The sequence below is a fragment of the Odontesthes bonariensis genome, chromosome 16 (assembly GCF_027942865.1).
Source record: "Odontesthes bonariensis isolate fOdoBon6 chromosome 16, fOdoBon6.hap1, whole genome shotgun sequence".
Classification (NCBI taxonomy): Eukaryota; Metazoa; Chordata; class Actinopteri; order Atheriniformes; family Atherinopsidae; genus Odontesthes; species Odontesthes bonariensis.
This window is the reverse complement of record NC_134521.1, coordinates 6,636,987-6,658,529: the sequence shown is the minus strand read 5'-3', so window position 1 is coordinate 6,658,529 and position 21,543 is coordinate 6,636,987. Positions and strand designations below refer to the sequence as shown.

The 21,543-nt window shown below is 41.1% G+C and overlaps 1 protein-coding gene across 2 annotated transcripts; it reads left to right on the top strand.

Annotated features, from left to right (window-relative positions):
* Window positions 1-557: 557 nt before the first annotated feature.
* Window positions 558-20,964, top strand: hephl1b (hephaestin-like 1b). 2 transcript variants are annotated; one of them, XM_075487565.1, is made up of 20 exons: window positions 558-1,225; window positions 2,732-2,976; window positions 7,794-8,006; window positions 8,306-8,506; window positions 8,731-8,985; window positions 9,853-10,021; window positions 10,485-10,624; window positions 10,768-10,899; window positions 12,495-12,700; window positions 13,243-13,387; window positions 13,539-13,751; window positions 15,208-15,424; window positions 15,531-15,670; window positions 15,745-15,870; window positions 15,997-16,103; window positions 16,223-16,457; window positions 17,977-18,116; window positions 18,254-18,407; window positions 18,518-18,535; window positions 20,525-20,964. In XM_075487565.1, the coding sequence occupies exons 1-20, from the start codon at window positions 1,053-1,055 to the stop codon at window positions 20,608-20,610; spliced, it is 3,315 nt and encodes a 1,104-aa protein (XP_075343680.1). In that variant the 5' UTR covers window positions 558-1,052; the 3' UTR covers window positions 20,611-20,964. The 2 variants fall into 2 exon arrangements, with proteins under 2 accessions (XP_075343680.1, XP_075343681.1); XM_075487566.1 differs by having other exon boundaries at window positions 559-1,225; window positions 20,528-20,964.
* The last annotated feature ends 579 nt before the right edge of the window (window positions 20,965-21,543 follow it).

Here is a 21,543-nt window from a genome sequence, read left to right as displayed (position 1 = left end):
GTAAAATCCAGGTCACCGAAAGCAAACTTATAGGCAAAGCAGCAGCGTTCCTGCAGTTTAAGCCACAGCGGCAGTCAGGCAAGCGGTGGTATGTCCCAATTACTTCGGATTTGGAGCCAGTCTAGAATTCTGGGCATAAATAAAACGTATTACTAAACGATTGCAGTAATTGGACGTTCTGGGATGCGGATGTTACATACCAATCAGGCAGGTGATCCAAGCAAGCAGCAGCGTGAGGCTTATCCACCTTTAGAAACGAGCGCATCTACCTGAGGCAAAACCACCTGCTTAATATACATCCAACAGAGACTGATGACAGGTGAGAATCAAACTTACTGGGAACGTTCCAGACACACGGGAGGTCACAGAGGGATACGATCTATCAGCGTTTCAACAGTACGTGGGCGGATGGCACTCAACACCCGAGTTCAATCGTAAAACATGACTCACCATCTAGCGTTTATAAAGAGGATGGTGAGACCTGATTGGCCAATAATCTCAACAAGCCGGAAACTCATGGGCATTTCCTGCCACACCCTGTTCTCTCCCGTTATACGGATATACGCGGATCTCGAGTGATCTAAATATCTGCCGACGCCGACTTTCACCAAACTGTTATCGGTGAGCAGATGAACGTCTTTTATGCCAGGTTTAAAATAAAACGAACTTCTCCTTTAATCACCATCTCTGGAAAAGTGACGGCCAAATTTGAGCACCCACAGGTGCTTGAGTTTGCATTTTGGCATAAGTAGATCGATTATCTTGATTTCCACTCAGGCAGCTTCAATTACATCCAAGTATAATTGATGCGAGAGCATGAGTGGTTATTGTCCCTGCCCATCTGGTGCCACTGGAGGCGGTCATAATCGGTGCCCTGTGGCTGAATAGACTAACTGTTTTCATTTGCAGTTTCATAAGTGCTGGTCTCCAAACGCGTCTACAGTCAGACCGCGGAGCGTTGCGCCTGTCCTCTGTGCCGAAAGAGCCACTGAACCGCCGTCCCGTCCCGTCCCGTCCAGTCCCCACCCGTCCCAGAGCGAGCAAAGGCGAACATGGCACGGACTTTTGGGCTGTTTGCGAGCTGTTTGCTGTTTGCTTTCTCGACCGGCGCGGAAGAGAAGCGCAGCAGGGAGAGAATTTACTACGTGGGGATCATTGAGGACTTCTGGGACTACGCACCAAGTGGAAAAAACCTGCTTAGCGGCAAAGCCATCGAAAACGACGAGTGAGTTGTCCTAGAGTCACGCTCTGTGCATTTACTTGGGAAAATGTGTTTAAACTGTTATGTCGCATGCTGCCATCATCCATTCATTTGCTCATGTAGAATCGAAACCATGCAAAGGGCGTTGATGTGCTTGTTGCTTTTTCGGGGGGGTTCTTTCAATCTAAGAAATTGTCTATTAAATGTTGAGAGAACTAGTTTTAGGTCAGTGTTTGCAACATCTTATCAGGGTGCGGCTGCTTTTAACAGTTTGCTCTGTGCTTTATGTCTATGTCTGTCTTCTATCACAATTTAGAGGCTTCTTTCAGTTTCCCACGAGTTCCTCAAGCAACAAAACAGGAAAGACTGTTTATAAATAAGACGTTCTTGAATGACACTGGTGTACTCGCTCTTTAAAATGAAACAATAAACAGAGAGACGTGAGAACATTTTAGTGGCACATTTTCTCAGTCTTTCTGAATGAATGTGTTTGCGGTTTCTGTGTTGTCGAGTGTCCAAAACAAACACGTTTGACCTTCCTGTCTTCATTTGTAAGCGACCTGACAACCACCTGGGCTTCTTTAAGTTCGCAGAGATGCTCTAATCTCTGTAGAAAACACAGTTCGTCATTCATTTCTTAGAAGAAACTGTGATTAAAAGGGACATCTGGATGTTGTGATGTGCTTTGGAAAGGTTTAACGAATTTGCACAGTCTGAATGTTTGCACATTAGGGATAAATGAGTTTTAAGCCTTAATGAGTAAAACCAGGCTGTTGTGTCCTTGTGCAATACTGGAGTTTACTGAATGACTCAGCCAGGCTACCTGTGCTGTAGTTTTGATCTTGTTTGGATGTCACTTTGTCTGTTTGTACCTGTTTAAAACAGCAGCACAGCATCAGATTAACAAGGTCCACGCACAGTAGATTGCAACCTAGCAATGAATGAACCATCTTGCCACGGAGGAAAAAGATTATCCTTTCTCTGGCCTTTAAAGAAAGGGGCGATGCTTTCGAATGTCACAGTTCAAAGCCGAAATTTGCTTCAGTTTGACATTTTAAATGGGAACTAATGGAAGGAAATCAGCAGGAGTCATCAGGTGCTCATCCTTCTTCTTGCGTTAATCGTGAACTGCATGCAGAAGCAAAACTGCACTGGTCACATGTTCAGCAACAGCTCATTAACCTTGAAAAACATGTAATCATAACAATAACATGTCTAATTGTTAGAGCTGTAAAGAGACACTGTTAGTGGTGCAGAATTGCATGCACATTGAAAGAATTTTAGTCTGCAAGACAGTAATCACAATAACATTTTGGGAAATTTTACTATGTTGCAATAGTGAATTCTTTTAAAATATAATGACACAAATGCATGTAATTTTCCCTATGTGATGGAATGTTACGAGACCTATGAAACACATGATTTCCTGAGGAAATTCCAAATCTAGATTGAAAGTTTATCTCATCATCATACTTCTGCCACCGTTTCTGTAATTTCTGTCTTTCTTCGCTCTGATCATATACATCACAGGCATGCTCGTATATTCCTGGAAAGGGGGCCTAACCGCATCGGCAGTGTTTACAAGAAGGCTGTGTTCCGACAGTATACAGATGCTTCTTACAGCCGTCAGGCTCCCCGACCTGAATGGTTGGGCTTTCTGGGACCCATTCTGCGAGCTGAGGTCGATGAGGTTATTTTAGTCCACCTAAAGAACTTTGCGACCAGAAACTACACCATGCATCCCCATGGCGTTTTCTATGAGAAGAATGCAGAAGGTAAAGTATCTCGTAGTGAACAGTAAACACTATCCGATGTTGCCATTGAGCGAAAGCCAGGATACACCCTGGGCAAGTTGGCAATTTATAGCAGGGCCAACACAAAGACAAATGAGACAACCAACCATGCACGCTCCCTCTCACTCTCAAGTTCAATTTAGAATCACCAGTTAACCTCACATGCATGCTTTTGGGCTGTGGGAGGAAGCGGAAAATCTGGAACGAACCCATGTATGCAGGAGGAGAACATGCAGGCTCCACACAGAAAGACCCCCGCAGAGATTGAAATCTTCTTGCTGTGACGCAACACTGCTAAACGCCATACTAAGCCAGATCACTGAATCATATCTCAAACACAAATTTGGCACAAGCATCTTTAAAAAAAAAAATGTCCGAAATGAAACCTTTTAAAATGCAGGAGCGATTTCAGATGGTGGCACGAGTGCTCATAGAGAAGCTGGAACACTTCTCTGCTAAAGTATTTATTTTGATATTGTTGTGGCATATTTAGCCAGGAAATGGGATGTTTTCCAAAATAACAAGACAGTATCATTAGTTGTAATCATTTAAGGTTATTATTTATTATATTATGTGCTGTATATCTGATAACAATAAGCTAGAAGGCCGAAACCAGAAAGAATGTGATTTGAAGACCTTTGCTCCAGTTACATTGGCAAATAGCCCGGACAATTTTATTACAGTATAAGTAAGTGACAGTCAGTGGTGGGAGATACACATTGATCCTTTTTCTCCACTTACTGGCCCCTGTAGAAGATCTCAGTGGGCAGAAGTCTGTACCGGCAACCACTGGGTGAGAGCCAGTAACACCCCAGTTAAAGGGATAATCCGGAGTAAAATGCACTTTAGATCAATTTACGGGATGTTGGGAGTACATACGTTGAGTTGACATCAAAATCATGTCATTCGGATGTGTTTTGAGAATTTCGATTTTACAGTTTTTAGCCAAAAGTCGTTAGCCTGGAAGTGATGAAGGCATCGAGTATCGCCGCTACAAAACGCTATTTTTATACCTCTTCTACAGCTCCAAACAACATAACACTTACGTGGTAGTGAGTAGAGGGTCCCTAAAGCCAAACCGAAGTGTCCCGAGGTCTTCATGTGGTCGGATATAGAGTCCAGAATGAATTTAATCAAGCCAGTACCTTTACGGAAATGTGTCCGAATGACATGATTTTGATGTCAACTACACGTATGTACTCCCAACATCCCGTAAATTGATCTAAAGTGCATTTTACTCCGGATTATCCCTTTAAGTCACCAGCTATTGTGTGGAATATACTGTTGAATAGATCACAATAAGTGTTCTGACCTTTGCAGCTTTTTGTTACGCAACACATCCTTAACATCCTGCCTGAGGAATTTCACAGCCTTTTCACAAGCTGATATATAACAAATATTTTTTTTCTCTCTCAAAACAGATTATTCCTCTCTTGCTTTATGATTTAATGTTAATATTTCTACAGATATTTACAGAGCATTTCTGTTATGTCACAGCAGACCTGTATACACAGCAGCTTGGGCATTAAGAATGACATGTTGGAAAAGAGGAGGAATCCCGTGAATGATAACAGCTGGAACAAAAAAGATCTCTGTAAAGGTTATCTGTCAAAAGAAATATTAAAGGGGAATTCCTGTATTTTCAACATTAAGCCTCTTTTCTGAGTCGTCTGCAATGTTTTAGAACCCCCCTCACCGCTTTTTTGATGTTTACTGCTGTCTCTGGTATTTGCCTAATTTTGATTCTTCTCAACCTGCTTCAGAACGGCTAGTCATGTGCATGTCTTAAAAGGTCCGTAAAAGCACAATAAACGTCCGTTTTCAAAATAATAAACTCACCGGAGCGGTTACTGGTGTGCACTGGTAATCCATATCAAATTTCGTAGCGAAAAGTTGCTTCTGTCGTGTTTTATTTGACATTTTGTAAATCCCATTGAGTTGTATTGAAGACTGGATGTTCGTCGATAGCGGACATGTTTTTGTAGTTCTCTCGCACCGGAAATGCTGCTAGGTGTATTGCATTTTCTAAAACATTGCAGACGACTCAGAAAAGAGGCTTAATGTTGAAAATACCGGAGTTCCCCTTTAAGTCTTTTAATCTTTTCAAATATCACAATTGCACCCATACATTCAGAGCAAATGACACAATTTTGTACATTCATAATTTTGGTAATTCAATTATTGAAGAAGGACAACAACAGAAAGGGCTGAATAAAGAGAAAGAAGAATTTTTTTTAAATGTACTCTGGACACAATCATTTGCGCTTTGATTAATTACAATTAGCTCATGAAACTAAATAAAACATAAAACTCACCTGTGCTTATTTTGCAGTGTTAGTGTGTCCTGAAATAACAAATAAATCGTGTTTTTATTTCCATATGAAAAGGTGCCCAGTCATTTTACAATGGTGAATAAAAGAGCTGCCTTCGAGTATCATCCATCCATTTACACCCTAGGGTGCACCCTGCACAGGTCGTCAGTCCATCACAGGGCCACACAGAGACAAACGAGACACACAAACACTCAGACTCACTCCTAGGGACAATTTAGAGTCACCAATCAACCTAACATGCATGTTCTTGGGCGGTGGGAGGAAGCCGGAGTCCCCGAAGAGAACCCACACGTACACGGGGAGAACATGCAAACTCCCTTTAGAGCATCAGGAAAGCTATTATCAAACACCCAAAGAATGTAAGACTATAATGCAGGTTCCCCAAAATCCACAAATCTATTGTTCTCACAGGATTGGTTCCTGTTGTTTTGGATTGTGGAAAAATCACAGCAAAAATAACAAGAAAAAAAAGAGCCTCAGGACATAGATCAAGGGGAACACTACTATTGAAATTAAGGTCTGAAAAGACAGGACCAATATTTTAAAAAAGCCATAGTCTTTCTTGAATAATGTTCTGTGATGAAACAACCAAAATAGAGCACTTTTGGCTTTGGTTGCTGCATTGGGTCCATCACTCTATTTGTAGGCTCCATAATCATAATAAAGCCCTTAAGGAAAATATTGTTTTCTCTATAGTGAAACACGATGGGGGTTCTTTGATGCTGTGGGGTTGTTCTGCTGATTCTGGTATTGAATGTTAAAAAAAAATGAAATCAGAAGCTTACGAAGGCCTTTAACCCATTGGCGCCTAAAGCACCTGCAAAAAAGGCTGCTCAATGCCTAAGCCAGTTTTTAGAAAAGGTCCCCAATGCCTGAGGTTTTTTTTAACTAAAAACAATTAATTGAAAACACCTAAGAACAATTCAATAGTCTCAGCCTCTGAAACACATAAAGACATGAAATAAGTTGCATTTTAAAGGTTAAATTATCTGCTTTTATTCCGTCATGTTCATTCAGCATTAACACCAACACATTTTCATTAAAAAAAAAATGAAAAAGATGAGTCAATACACACACAAACACACACACAGACACACACATGATTCAGGATAATACCCAATGCTGCTATTTATTATACTACTATTACTATACTATAACTAATCATCATTACTATTATTATCATCATTATTATTAGTAGTAGTAGTAGTAGGCACCACTTCAGCTACATTGCTGGCCATGATAGAGACGTCATTGCAAAATAATAATATCAGCAATAATAATGAATGATAAAAAAAAAACTGCAATATATCTTGCATTGTGCAGTTATACTGTAAACTTCAGTGACACGACTTCTAAAACATCATAGTTGTCATACTGCAGTAATTCGCACCGGGCTCTCTTTTTTTTTTTTTACATAAAGGCAACGCCACTCAAATAAGAATGAGAAGTCGTCAGAATGAAGCGCAAGAATAAATAATTACCTCCAGATCATGTCGAAACGATCTTGTGCCATCACTCGGGCGACATTTGTCTGATACAGCCACTTGCTCTGCCTCCAGTAATCCCGGCGAGTTAGTAGTTTGATTATTCCAAAAGTTAGGCAGATCGATGAAAGATTTCATCTCCTGCTTTGACGCGGGGCTCCACTTCGAGTTGAGTGGTGTGTGGCCGCGCGCCTGATCCGCATATAAGTTTGTCTGTGTCACCAACATATCCCAAACTTCATCAGTGAAAATATGCGAGAACACATCTAAAGGACTTATCTTCAGCCCCGGTGTACGAGTAAACTTTTGTTGACGTCGGGGGCGAAATCCAGCGGACTGCCAGTCTACTTGAAAGCCAAAAAATTCCTCGTCCTCGTCCTCATCCTCTCCAAACAAATACCAATCATTGTGCATTACATGCGCCTTGAAAATAATGATAAATGAACAATGTTGCGCTACGCAACAACCGGCGTTAGGGACCATGTTGCGCAACGCAACAACCGGCGTTAGGCACAATGTTGCGCTTCGCAACATCCGGCGTCAATGGGTTAAGAGTGAAACGCAGTGTCACCAAGTGTCAGAAAAGGAAGTTTGAGGCAAAGTTCTTGGCTCTTACGGAGGGACAATTGCACAAAGCATACAAACAACACCTCAAAAGAATGGTTGAAAAGAAAAAATAAAGGAAAAGATGTACAAACTGACCAGATGTCCAGAGTCCTGACCTGAATCACATTGAAAAGGCACTTCTCACATCTGAGAGCTAAAATCTTGCATTGCAGAAATGACTTCTGCAACTCAAAGAGCTTAAAAAACAGAAGTGGAAGAGCTTGCAGACGCAGGTCCAAAAAGCTTCTCTTTAGGAACGTTATAATGCTATAATTTTTGGCTCCTGAAAGTTATTAGTATATTACTAGCATGAAGTTAGGTGAAAAGGTCAGAAACGGTATTATCTCAATATAAACATTGTGTGTTTGTGTGCCAGGGGCTCTCTATCCGGATGGAACTTCAAAAAACTTGAAGCGGGACGACTCGGTTCCTCCAGGAGGCAGCTACACTTACCGCTGGGAAGTCAAACCAGAATTTGCTCCCACTGATGACGATGCCAACTGTCTGATCTGGGTCTACCACTCTCATTTAGACGCACCCAAGGACATCGCCTCGGGACTTATTGGAGCATTACTAACATGCAAAAAAGGTAATGAGACCTGACTAAAATCCTCTGATTCAACATGCAGTGAGCAGCTTAGCTGCTTGTATCTAATGTATTCCAAATCAAGACAGCACACGTTTATTTGCATAATCATAGTGTCAGCAGCTAAACCTTTATTTAAACCAATAATGGAAAAAAAAAAGGTAAGCCACTACCTTAATCTTAAGTCCTTAATGACTATGTTGGAAGACTACCAAAGAAGCCTCACAATGAACGCAAAGGTGGCTGGGAACCACGGATTAAATGTGCTTTTTCATCATTTTTCTTCCTCTTTTTGGGTACAGGAATCTTGAAAGAAGCTAATGAACAAGCTCCATCAAAGTCCGAGTCCGCCCGCCACGACGTGGACCAGGACGTCTTCTTGATGTTCAATGTGGTGGACGAAAACCTCAGCTGGTATCTTGACGACAACATTCAGAACTGCTCTGATCCAGCAGGGGTCAACATGGATGACCCAGAGTTTGAGGAGTCAAACTTGATGCACGGTGAGTTTTTTTTTCGTCCTTCCTCAGGTGCTTTCTCACACAGTTGCACGTATATATTTTTTTTTACCTGAACTGTATTATTCATTGTAAAATTGTTTTTTTTTTTGCATTTTTTTGCCCCACCAAATCCTTTCCCGAATACAGCAGGTGTCTGCATCAGTTCTTGAAACAAGTATATGCATGCTGTTTTAATTAATCTGTCTGTGTTTGTCTCTGTGCGACAGCTATTAATGGGTATACATATGGTAACCTGCCTGGAATCGAGCTATGCCAGCACCGTGCAGTAGCCTGGCATTTGTTTGGCATGGGTAATGAGGTAGACATCCACTCTGCCTTTTTCCATGGGAATACACTCTTGGACCGCGGCCACCGCACAGACACCCTCAGCCTGTTCCCAGCCACGTTTGCTACAGCCGAGATGGTGCCGAAAATGTCAGGAAAGTGGCTATTGAGCTGCCAGGTTAATGACCATTTGCAGGGTAAGACACCTGACCATTAACCTCTGATTTAACCTCTGACCTCTCGAACTAGCTATTAAGAGTTGCTGACAGGGGAGAATGCGTTTCTAGGGGGTACCGTTGCTCACTGTCACTCTCACAGCAGGGCGTGTTGTTCTACTATAAACAAGCCACAGTTTGTATTTCATACTGTCCAAAGTCCATTGAACATATCGCTGAATGAGCCAGATTTGCTCAACATACATAAATTTAAACACTTGAAGTACCGTGTATGACGGTGCTGTTTTTTTTTTAACTGTATTGACCCATTACAATCACTCTAAGAGCAGGGTGTGCGGTTCTACTACAAACATGCCAAGATGTGAAAATAATACTGTCCAAAGTCCATTGAACATATAGCTGAATGAGCCAGATTTGCTCAACATACATAAATAATAATTGCACTTGAAGTATCATATAGGATATCAGTGTTTTTAGAATTCTCTTTCAGGGCGTGTAGTTCTACAGCAAACATGCTGGGATGAGCATTTAACACTGTCTGAAGTCTATTGAACAAACAGCTGAACGAGCTATACTTGCACAACAGAGATAAAAGTACCATAGATATGATATGATATGAAATGATTTTATAACTCTGTTTACCCAGCAAACCACACAGTTTGTGATTGTTTGTTTCTATTCTGGATTTTCTTTCGCCTTACAGCTTTTTGAAAATAAGCAAGTTGACCATGTAAACTAAACTCTACGGACTATTAAATCTGACCCTTTAGACTTCGGTCTAATTTCTAACCACTGGATGTCACGGCTGATAGCAGATTTCCTAATTTCATCAGCATTTTTCAGATATGTAAATTGTGTTTTGTGCTTGTGTGTCGTCTTTTTTTCCAGCTGGGATGCAGGCCTTTTATGAAGTGAAGTCATGTGGCACCTCGGCCGGCTCCACAGTGATGAGTGACGTTGTGAGGAATTTCTACCTGGCAGCAGAAACAGTCCTGTGGAGCTATGCTCCCTCAGAAAAGGATTTGATAAACAATGTGTCCCTTATTGAAGCAGACAGGTGGGCAGACATGTGCTTTATTATCAGTGACATACTACCGAGTGTTAACAGAGTGTCATTGCAGAAGTTAAAGTTAAGTCATCGTTTAGCTCACTGTAATTCAAAAGCCAAGTAAACGATTGTGCCAAATCCGGCTACTTCCCCACTGTGCCTAACCCTTCAAGCCTGGCTCTCTGTCTGTGTGTATGGCCTCTAGACGGGGCTGATTATATGTAAGCTGGTCATTCCAGTGGTTTGCTGTGTCTAAACATCGTGGATAAGGATGCAGTGGATTGGTTGTTATTGTGTGCTATTGTCATTACTCTCTGACAGGAGACATTAAAACCCCCTTTGTCTTGTAGATTTTTTTTTCTTCTTCTCAGTTTTCCCTTACAAAGAAATCCCCCACAGTTTATTCACTTAAACCAGCTTTGCTCCTTTGTTGTCTTTTTCCTCCCACATCCCCACTCTCCTTCTTTTACAGTGCACCAGAGGTATTTTTTGGCAGAGACGGTGGAAGGATTGGAGGTCGCTACTTGAAAGTGATATACCGAGAGTACACAGACAATACCTTCACCACTTTAAAATCAACAACACCCAATCCTGAACATCTTGGAATCTTGGGTAACGCTTCCCTTCTTTTCAAGGAGGGGAAAAAAATCCCACGTCCTTCTTTGTATCTTGTTTACTCGTACATCGCATTGTCTTTGAAATAAGTTTTCTCAGCAGCTCTTATCTGATTGCAATGTTCTTCCGCTTGTGTCCAGGTCCAGTCCTGAGAGCAGAGGAGGGAGACATTCTCAGAGTGACATTCGTGAATAAGGCTGACAGACACTACAGCATCCAGCCACACGGCCTTCACTATGACAAACACTTCCAGGGAAGCGGCTACGAGGATGGTTAGGAAGCAGTCTGTTACAGTAGCCCCTTTCACACTGAGACCCGCTACCATAGCGGGTCCAAATTGCCAATGTGAACGCTTGGCGTGTTAGGTGACCCGTGTTGCCTGAAGCCGAGTTCAGGGGGCGTTGCCTAGTGGCAGAGCGTCACACGAAACACATAAAATGCTGGGCGTGTACAATGACGTAGGCACAAGCCATGCGTCGGAGGTAGGGTTAAATACAGAGTGGCTTCCTCCCCAGATGGCGTGGCACATGTCAAAATTTGGCCAGTCCAATCGCCCTCTGCCACTCCTGCCGTTGTGGTCATTAACCGCATGGAACTTTTTCCTCATGGCCTTTAGTTTGTTGGTCACCTGCGTCTTGGTGCGTGGGAAACCGCGCTCTCCCATCTTTCTCGCCAGCCCTTCCAGCAGAGGTCCATCTTTCACCGTCCCCGACATGTGGCGGTAAATAACGTCCTCTGCTCGGAGGCTGAGGAGCTCACGGACCTCCTTGTCTTCCCAGTTGGCCATCTTCAAAAATGTCTCGAACTTGAAGTAAAACAGAGTGAAACTTGTCCTCACCTGTCGCTGTTGTTCTGAATCAGCTGTCCATTCTGTCTTTTAAACTCCTCACGTCACGCCACGCCCACGTCCGACCCGCGTCAATTGCGTTCACATCAAACTCGGCTCGGCAAAAAGACGCGGGTCGAAAGGCGAGTCGAGTTGACACGCCAGCCCGGGTCGTCAGTGTGAAAGGAACAGCGGAAACGCTTAATTCGCGAATTAAACGCGGGTTATTCCTCAGTGTGAAAGGGGCTATTGCCATGCAGGGCTGATTTTAGCCTGTTATTTTGCAGCATATTGATAGAGATCATGCTTTCGAAAACTTGATTAGTGAGTAACCCCAGATTTGAGCAAATCAGGCTGGTGGCCTGAAGATTACTGGTTCAAATCCTAAAGCTTCTCCATCTACTCACTTCATCCTGTTCCAGCTGTCATAGGGTGAGAGGCAGGGGACACCTCTTGACAAGCTACCAGTCTATCAATAGCCTAACAAAAAAGACATACTAGAATTAAAATGTGCCGTTTGGCTAATTCGGGCACGTTTACAGCACTGTTTATAAGTGTAACAGCACTCATCCAGAACTCATAAAGCATAATTTGACATTAGGAGTACTAATTTGAAATACCATTGACTGACACCACTTACAACAGGTTTAGTGTTTTATCAGGAGGTTTTCTTTACAAGCGGTGTATGTGTATGCATTTTCACTTGCTTTGCTTTGAAAGGTTACAGTCTGAGCCGTCAGAGTTTATCGTTTTCACAGCGTCATTCCCTTTGGGAGACCCTGCGGCAGTTACGTGCTCATACCTAAGTAAGACTTAGGAGGTCAATTTTTAAAATAGTTGTAGGTTGGACACCAAGTCAGAAGTCAGATACATTACCTATTATTTTCAGCTGGCCAACAATTAAGGGCAATATGTCCATTTTTGTGACCCGAGTTCAGCTCAAACTGCTTTTGAGTAGTAGAAGGTAAAAGAAAAGTAAAAAACTGAAAATATGTAGTCTGTGCTTTTTAAAAAAAAAATCTTTTGTCTGCAATACCGTAGGTGTTAACAAGCCAGGCTCCCATGTTGGCCCAGGTGAGAATTTCACTTACAGCTGGCAGGTGCTGGAAGGCCCTTCTTCATCTGATTCTCCCTGTATCACTTACCTGTACTACTCTGCCACCGATCCTGCCAGAGACACAAACTCTGGATTGGTTGGACCTCTGCTTGTGTGCAAAAGAGGAGCGCTAGGAGAGAATGGAATCCAGGTGATTGCTTTTATATTGAATTACTTAAAAAAAAAAACATTGGTGTACAGGTGCATAGACACACAGTACTGAGAAATATAAGCAAAGAATTTAAACAAAAGAGGAGCTTTTCGAGAAAACGTACCTCTTCCACTGCTCCCATATTTCCTTAAATTAGCTATTTTGTAGCCTTAAGGAGAAGGTGATTTTTTTATTTATTTATTTATTTATTTTTTTTCCCATTCTAAAAATGTCATTAATAATATCATACTACTTTTCTTTGGAGGGCGTGGCTGGTTTAAGCCATTTTCTTGTTATTGTCTGTCCAGCAACCATGCTCAAGATTCCAAACAAATACTGTGTTTTAAAGGAAAGTTCTCACATTTAAGGACCTTTTAAGCACTGAATGTATATTGTCTCCCTTGTCAAATATGCCCCAAGTTATAGTTACTGTTTCAGGCCCAATAAGGCTGACAACAGTATACAACTAACTGCATTGTGTAAGCCCTGGCCTGCATCTCGAAACTGTTTCCTGGATTGTTTCCTTCTGACTGTTTTAACAGAAGGGTGTGGATAAGGAGTTCTTCCTGCTTTTCTCTGTCATGGATGAAAATCTGAGCTGGTATTTGGAGAAGAATATTGAGATGTTTGGCACCAATGAGACAGATGAAGAAAATGAGGACTTTGAGGAGAGCAATAAGATGCATGGTAATCAGTGTTTTAGACAAAGGATGTGTAGTTCTAACTGAATGTCTGAATTAGGTTTGAGTAGAATTTTATTGATAAAGATGGTTGCAAACATACCTTATTTCAAGTCTAAGTGTGTATTCCCCTGATAAAATATGCCCTGTCATTTCAGCTGTAAACGGACTCATGTATGGGAACCTAAAGGGACTGGAAATGTGTGCTGGGGACAAAGTTATGTGGTACACCTATGGGTTAGGGACTGAAGCAGACATCCATGGTGTCTATTTCGAGGGAAATACCTTCAAGAAACAAAGCACAACGCGTGATACTGTCAGCCTTTTCCCTCACACCACTGCATCTGTTGTCATGCAGCCCAAAACTCACGGTCAGTCCTATCACCCTTGATGTGCATTTATTCGCTAAAACGCTGCCACTTAAAAGAAGACCCACTGATTATCCATGCTGCAGGTTCTTTGTAACAGGCGGATTTGTCCTTTGCAGATTTAGAAGGGGGTCTTCCTTCCTGTCATTATTCAGTCAAAGGGAAATACCACAGAGAATGACGCTGGAGCATCAACAGGCCTCTTTGTAATATCAGACTATTTTTACTTAGTTGTCTTTAGATATAGCGCTTAAGAAAAGTGCCCTTACACAAAATCACTAATGTGGATTTACAAGTGAAACTAGTAAATTCATTTCAGTAAAACGGGAAGTGTAGACCTCAGGGTAAGCAGTGTTATTTGTTTGGATCATCTGTCAATAGAATACTCTATGGTTGAAAAAAAATCTTTACAAATCCCATTCAGGCACACTTTTAATAAATATTCATATATGAGTTTCAAAAATCCACATCTTGTATGTTCCTCAAAAAAAGAAGGAATTCATTAGTTCATGGAGCTCGTCACCATTGTTTCCCTCATTAATGTGCTTCTCCCATGGCTTTGCAAATATTTTTCATTCGAAGCATTGTGCTTACTGTGTAACATTCTGCGCATGACAGTTCAACCATCCAAGCAAATTAGGTCAGTGATCCCAAAACATAGTCTAAATTTACAGAGTTCCCATGTTCTGTGCTTTACTGGAGAGACCGCTCTTTTCACTCTATTCCACCAAATCACATATAGGGGCATTTTTTTACTAAATTAATCTAACAGCTTTAGTGACTAGTTTCTCTATAAACTGAGATTTTTGCTTATAAAACATATGAGGAACTCATGGAAAACTACCTAAGAGTTTATATAATATTCTATTAGTTACCCAATTAGTCACTTTACAGAAAACTAGTGACTTGTCTGATGTTAAGAACCCCTCTGGCCATCTCTGTGTTTAACTATTTTCAGATGTTTTACAAACCAGAAAGTCACACAATGCAGATAATGCAATAGAGATGAATCCAGAAAGTGACAATCATCATTCATTTTGTTTGTAACGAGGTAGACGTAATGTTTTATCAGTTTTCCTTGCGCTCTTCTTTGAAACTCCATGCCAAAGGGAAAGTGGTTCATGTTTTTATTGTTTGGACCATATCTGATCACAAAGATTTATAGACTTTTATAAAGCCTTGTGAGTGCATGATGATGTCATACTGTAAATACGCACTGTGGGCATTGAAAGTGTTTGTAAAATGTGTTTTAGATGGTATTTTCTGTATTATTCACATAACATTTGACAGGCACTTTTCTCCATGATGACTAATGATTTGAAAAACGTGAAAAATGATATCTAACCCTCCCATAAAAAAAAATAAAAAAAAACTTAAGCCTGCTCAGAGAGATTTTTATCTACTGCACGTGCAAGAAACGTACATCCATATCCATAACCTTGTTTCGTGCTTCTCACAGGTGTGTATGAGGTGAGCTGCAGAACAACCGATCACTACTCAGCTGGCATGAGGCAGCTATACCGAGTGAACGTCTGCCCAGGAACAAACCTCAAGCTCACACACATGACACCAAGGAAGATTGTGCAATATTTTATCAGTGCTGAGGAAATAGAGTGGGACTACTCACCTGACAGAGACTGGGAGCTGGAGAAACACCATACCACGGCAGAGGACAGGTGTGCGAGTGAGATGATGTATTTTGGTGTTGGAGTCTGAGCCTGTGATTAGTGGTGTTGCTTATTACTGTTTGTTAACCAAAGCAAATTGGTACATGTCTCCCAGTCCAGGCAATATATTTGTGGGTAAAGGGGAGAACAGGATTGGCTCCCGCTATAAGAAAGTGGTGTATAGAGAATACACAGATGAAACCTTCAAAGTTCAGAAGAAACGACACTATAACGAGCAACACTTGGGCATTCTGGGTAAGCTTAGCTGCTCTTTATGTTGTTTTTGCCAAAGACTGGGGATGACATCGATTCTTTTTTTTCCCCCGTAGGGCCAATAATCAAAGGAGAGGTGGGCGAACAGATAGTGATCACATTCAAGAACAAAGCCAGCCGACCATACTCCATTAGAGCACATGGAGTTAAAGCCAGTGGCGCACACGTTCCCGTCAAACCTGGTGAGAATCACAGTTAACTGCGAAAAACAAAGCTGAAACTGCCGTTTTTCTGATTATAAAGATCCAAAACCGGCTTTTCTTGGCAGCAGCACAGTTTTATACTTGTCGTCTTTTTTTCACCCTCAGGTCACATTCTTGAATTGACATGGGATATTCCTGAAAGCTCTGGTCCTGGGGTTTCAGATCCTAACTGCATCTCCTATGCCTACTACTCCACTGTTGACTTCATCAAGGTACGTGTTCCCTGCATTAGGTAACAATCACATTGAAGCACATCACCTGCAGATTAAACTGCATGCTTAAATAGTAGCTGAAACATTTGTGACAAACCAGGTCCATGTGTTATGTTCAGGATCTGTACAGTGGTCTTCTGGGGCCTCTGGTAATATGCAGGCCTGGAACCCTGAGGCATGGTAAGGGGCCCGAAAGACAGAGGATGGACATAGCCAGGGAGTTTGCTCTGCTCTTTATGGTTTATGATGAAAACAAGTCCTGGTACCTGAACGACAACATCAAAACATACCTTGGCCTTGATCATGAAACCTTTTTGCCTGATGAAGACTTTGAGGAGAGTAACCTGATGCACGGTAAGAAGAACATTAGTGTGATAAACAGTGAGTGGAGGAGCCACCTTATCCACAAAAGGGATTAAAGATGAGATTTACTGATATTTATTGATTTACTGCTTCACACCTCTTTTATTTTTTCAGCATTTCAAAAGATTGCTTCAGCATAGCTAATGCCTGTGCAAAACTAACAAAATAACTACTGGTACTTTTAAACTAAAGCCCTATTTTCTACATGATAAATATATCTTGCAGCCAGAGGGCAAAAAGAAATTGACTGAAACAAAAAGACCTTGACAAGAAATGGGACTGTGTGTAAAATGTAGATAACAAAACAGAATGAACTGATTTTTTTTGTTTGTTTGTTTTTGAAAATATATGTGTTCATGTTGAATTTAACAGAAGCAACACATTTCAAAATGGGTTGGATGGTTGTCTGGTTGGTTCAGCAGCAACAAAACAACGGAAGGGCTGTGTAATCAATTTTATTTTATTTTATTTTTAAAGCACCCCGTGGAACATCTCACAACTAATTAAGTTAACTGGGAGCAGGTCAGAAACAGGATTGAGAATAAAAAGGACCTTCAAAGTCCTTCAGAGCTCTATGAAAAGAGTGGGCAAATAGTTTGGATGACATTTCTTGTGAAATTTCGAAGGAATTGGAGATTTAATCATCTATATTGGTTGATTAAAGATTCTGTTTTAAGTAAATGAAAAACAGTCTTGATGGTGTGATGAAAATCACTTAACAGGCTCATCAAAGCCATTACCTGTGAGACCCTACATCCACAAGTTAAATCTATGACGCAAAGAAATCAAACGAATGAATAAGATGGAGAGGCAGTAGAAGATGGTACTGTGGTCGGATGACTCAATTTTTCTGTTCACTTTGCTAGCCGTGCCATGACAGTATGAGGGTGCATTAGTATTTCATATTTCAGCAATACAATTCTGTAAACGGCTTGGCCCTGAAGAAAATCAGCACAGGGGCTAAACTGGCCAGCCTCCAGCCCAGTCCAGACCCACCACCCTCTGGACACATATGGTACATAGTTGAAAACGAAAAAGTATGACAAAGAAGACTGAAATCCCATATGAAGCAACAATGGGAAACATTTTTTTTTTCAGAAAAGAAGAGGCTATGCAAACATCACATTTATAGTAAGCTTTGAAAAAATTGTCACTCAACATTTGATATGTTGCCCCCCCACCTCCAATTTCAATTGAAAATGATCTTTCCTTAATAATTCATTCTGTTTTTATTTACGTTTCACATATCGCCACAACTTTCTTTTGAACAAGGTTGTAAGACGCCTAACCCATCCTCAGAAGCATAAATCAAACAATGTGCTAAAATTAGAATCGAACCAGTAATAAATGCTACTGACCCTGAGCAGATGGTTAGATCAAATCCACATAATAATAACACATACGACTCCAATATAAGTAATTAATTGTACAGTTTGCTCTTGATAAATGTCTCAAGGATTAATTTATTTTGTTGGCTTGTTCCATGTATGTGTTTATCTGTCTATTGCAGGGATAAATGGTAAACTGTATGGTAACCTCCACGGTCTGATGATGACGCAAGGCCAGAAAGTGGACTGGTATCTTCTGGGCATGGGCAACGAAGTGGACATGCACACTGTTCACTTCCACGCTGAGACTTTCACCTACAAGGTCTGTTTGCAGTCACTCCTGGCTTGAAAAAGTCTGTGTGCTCTCAAAGGAACTTCCTCTGCTCAGGTTGTTTTTTCTCATTTCCTCTTTTTGTTTCCCCTTTTCAACTGCATAAACTGTGTGTGTGCATGTTACAGACGGACCGTGTGCACCGTGCAGATGTCTTTGATCTGTTCCCCGGGACTTTCCAGACTGTGGAAATGGTGGCTGGTAACCCTGGGACATGGTTACTTCATTGTCACGTGACCGACCACATCCATGCGGGGATGGAGACCACGTTCACGATCGAAGGTGTGTGTTTGAGGAATTCCTTTTTTGTCACTTATTAAGCAAGCAGTCATTCCAGATCCGTTGAACACGGCGCTTCTAACGTCTCACTTTTGTGTCCCTTTCAATTTCAGAGAGAATGTCCTCACACGGTAAAGTCCATTTCTGCAGCATGCTATTAACAAAATAATTCACAACAGTGCAGAGTATGAAACATGCTTTAGCACCTTAACATTGTCTCTGCATTGATTCTGAAGTCATTTCAAGTCAGCCTAAAGTTGGTGTAACAATGTAAACGACCCTCACCTAATCCAAGTTTTCATTTTTCAGAGCTGAACACAGTCTATTGTTTCTAAAACATCATGTCCTATTTACAGTTTTAATTGGCATTGCACCGACAAAATAATGTACTTATGGCAAAGGTAACACTAGAGGAAATGAACGCAGACTTTTGTTTATAAGTTACTCTGTGTATCTGATAAAAGATCATTGGCAAACAGCTCGATATCTCAGTGTTTTATGACTTGGCACATAGATCTTCATTTTAAGTGGAAATGTATATAAACCAATAGAGGCCTAGCTAAGCAGACAAAATACAGTGTGTAACAAGTTGTTCCAAATAGGCTACAGCACACGTAAACACAGCACAATTCCTTTTTTCTTTATTTGCTCTGGTGTTAAGGAAATTAGGGAAATGCAACTTCAGAAGAACAGCAGCGCGTGACATATTATGCCATGTCATTAGTCATCGAACAAAAAGTATGCCGAGAGGTCATTTCCAAACCATTTGGAATCCATTCATTCTGCTGTAAGAAAGATTATTCACATGTGGAAAACATTCAAGAGATTTCCCAATCTTCCCAGGAGTGGACGTCCTAAGAAGTTCACACCAAAGTCAGACCATGCAATGCTCAGACAAACTACAAATTATCCAAGAGCTACATCTCAGACTCTAGAGGCCGCATGTTAAAAGTTAAAGTTAATACAGTACAATTGAAAAAACACTGGCTTGTTTAAAACTGTTCCCAGGAGAAAGCCTCTTCTCTCTAAAAAGAACATGGCAGCACCGCTCAAGTTTGCAAAGTTTCATCTGAACAAAACCACAAGACTTCTGAACAATATCCTTTGGAGATACGAGACCAAAGTGCAGATGTTTGTTCATAATGCACGGCACCACTTTTAGTGAACACCCAACACAGCATATCAGCACAAACACCTCATACCAGCTGTCAAGCAGAATGGTGAATGATTTGAGCTTGTTTTGCAGCCGCAGGACCTCGGCGTCTCACAGTCATTAAGTCCACCACGAACTCATCTATATACCAAAGTATCCCACAATCAAATGTGAGGCCATCTGTCTGACACCTAAAGCTTGGTGGAAACGGGTGACTGAGAAAGAATCACGGTGCTGTACTGGCTCTGTCAAAAGTCCAGACCTCCACCTGCTTGAAATGCTGTGGTGGGACCTTAAGAGAGCAGTGCATAAACAAATCTCTGAAAACCTCAATTAACTAAGGCAACGTTGTAAAAACGAGTGGGGAGGATTCCCCACAATGATGTCCAGAGTCATGCATCATACATGAAACAGTTACTACACGTTATTGCTGCCAAAGGCGCTTCTACAAGCTACTGAATTATAAAGTGTCCTTAGTTTATCAAACTCCTGCATTCCGGCATAGTTAAATAATGTCATGGCGTAATATGTTGTGTTTTTGTTCACCTGAGGTCGTGTTTACACCATTTTAAGACTTGATAATGACCACGTGAATGTTTGATATGTAAATCATTACAATCAAAAGAGGGTACACTTTCTTTTTCACGTGACTGTAGGTTGGAGGGGGGAGAGCAGGTATTTGCTCTGTGCTATTGTGTAATGCACGTGGAAGGTTTTGAAAATGTTATCTGTCTTTGCTTAGTCTTTGTCGGGTAAAAGAACATGTCATTATTTGGGTCAGGCATTCTTGTGACTCGTACAGGGATTCCATGTGCTGCACAGAGTTGATAAGAATGAATCAATCGGTCTTTTTGAGAGAGCAAATTTGTCAAAAGCATAAAACTGTCACCTGCTAACCTGGTAGAGAAAACAATCGGAGAAGTTCAATGTGGTTTTCTGACTTTCTTTCTTGTCATCCTTCCCGCAGCAGCACCAGGATCTGAAGTCTGCATAAAGACGCTGCTGCTCTCACTCACATTTGGTCTTATAGCTGTTGGTCGAATAAACTGGTGAAAGACTGTAGACAGTTGATTGTACAACTACAACGGTGGCCTTTAGTGCATTAAAAAATGTTCATAAAAAACGCTGCGTATGTATTTGGTGGAGGTTATTTGTGTAAATATCAATACATGATTGAGCCAGTAGAACTATATCAAACCACTGTTTGCTTAAACAAACTCTTCAAGATTCCTCTTTTTTTTTTCTTCAGAACAAAAGGAAAAAAAGGTCCCCTGGGCTGCTGTTTTTTTTTCTTCTTGCACTATATTCAAAGCTGTTCCTCAAGATGTTTTTTTTTTCAAAGAATTGTGGTACCAAAAATGTTGTGTTTAGGTTAAAAATGTGTAATAAATACATTTATTCAACCAGTCTGTGTGGTATTCCTACATCAGTGGTTCTTACTCTCTGTGTGCTGACATCACCCAGCACCACAAGGTGGCATTAATCCAATCTGAAAACAGAGATGCCAAGAGAACAGGTCGGAGAAAACTAATTTTTGTCAGAGTGTTTCAAAGTCAGTTCCACTACTCTGCTCTTTTCACAGCTTTTATGACCAAAAAATAATTAAAAGTCACACTTATTTGTCTGCCCGAGGAGGTTAATAGCCTAGGCAAGGCAATTTTATTTGTAGAGCACAATTCGTACACAAGGCAATTCAAAGTGCTTTTCAGCTACATAAAATCACAAGAAGGCAATAAAAACATTAAAAATAATCATTAATTAATTAAATTAAAAGTGAAGAGTGCAGATAAAATACTTTCAGTTGCCATATGCACAGCTAAATAGAACTGTTTTCAGCCTGGATTTAAACAGTCACAGTTGAGGCCTGTCTCACATTTTCTGGAAGACTGTTCCAGATTTTGGGAATATAAAACTGAAACGCAGCCTCACCTTGTTTAGTCCTGACTCTGGGCACCAGCGTTCTGGATGTACTGCAGCTGTCTTATA

Excerpts from the sequence above, each read along its gene's own strand:
- hephl1b (XM_075487565.1), top strand. The coding sequence starts at position 1,053 with ATGGCACGGACTTTTGGGCTGTTTGCGAGCTGTTTGCTGTTTGCTTTC. Across the intron at positions 12,701-13,242 it reads TAGGAGAGAATGGAATCCAG|AAGGGTGTGGATAAGGAGTT; the intron begins GTGATTGCTTTT and ends CTGTTTTAACAG. Across the intron at positions 15,671-15,744 it reads GCAACACTTGGGCATTCTGG|GGCCAATAATCAAAGGAGAG; the intron begins GTAAGCTTAGCT and ends TTTCCCCCGTAG.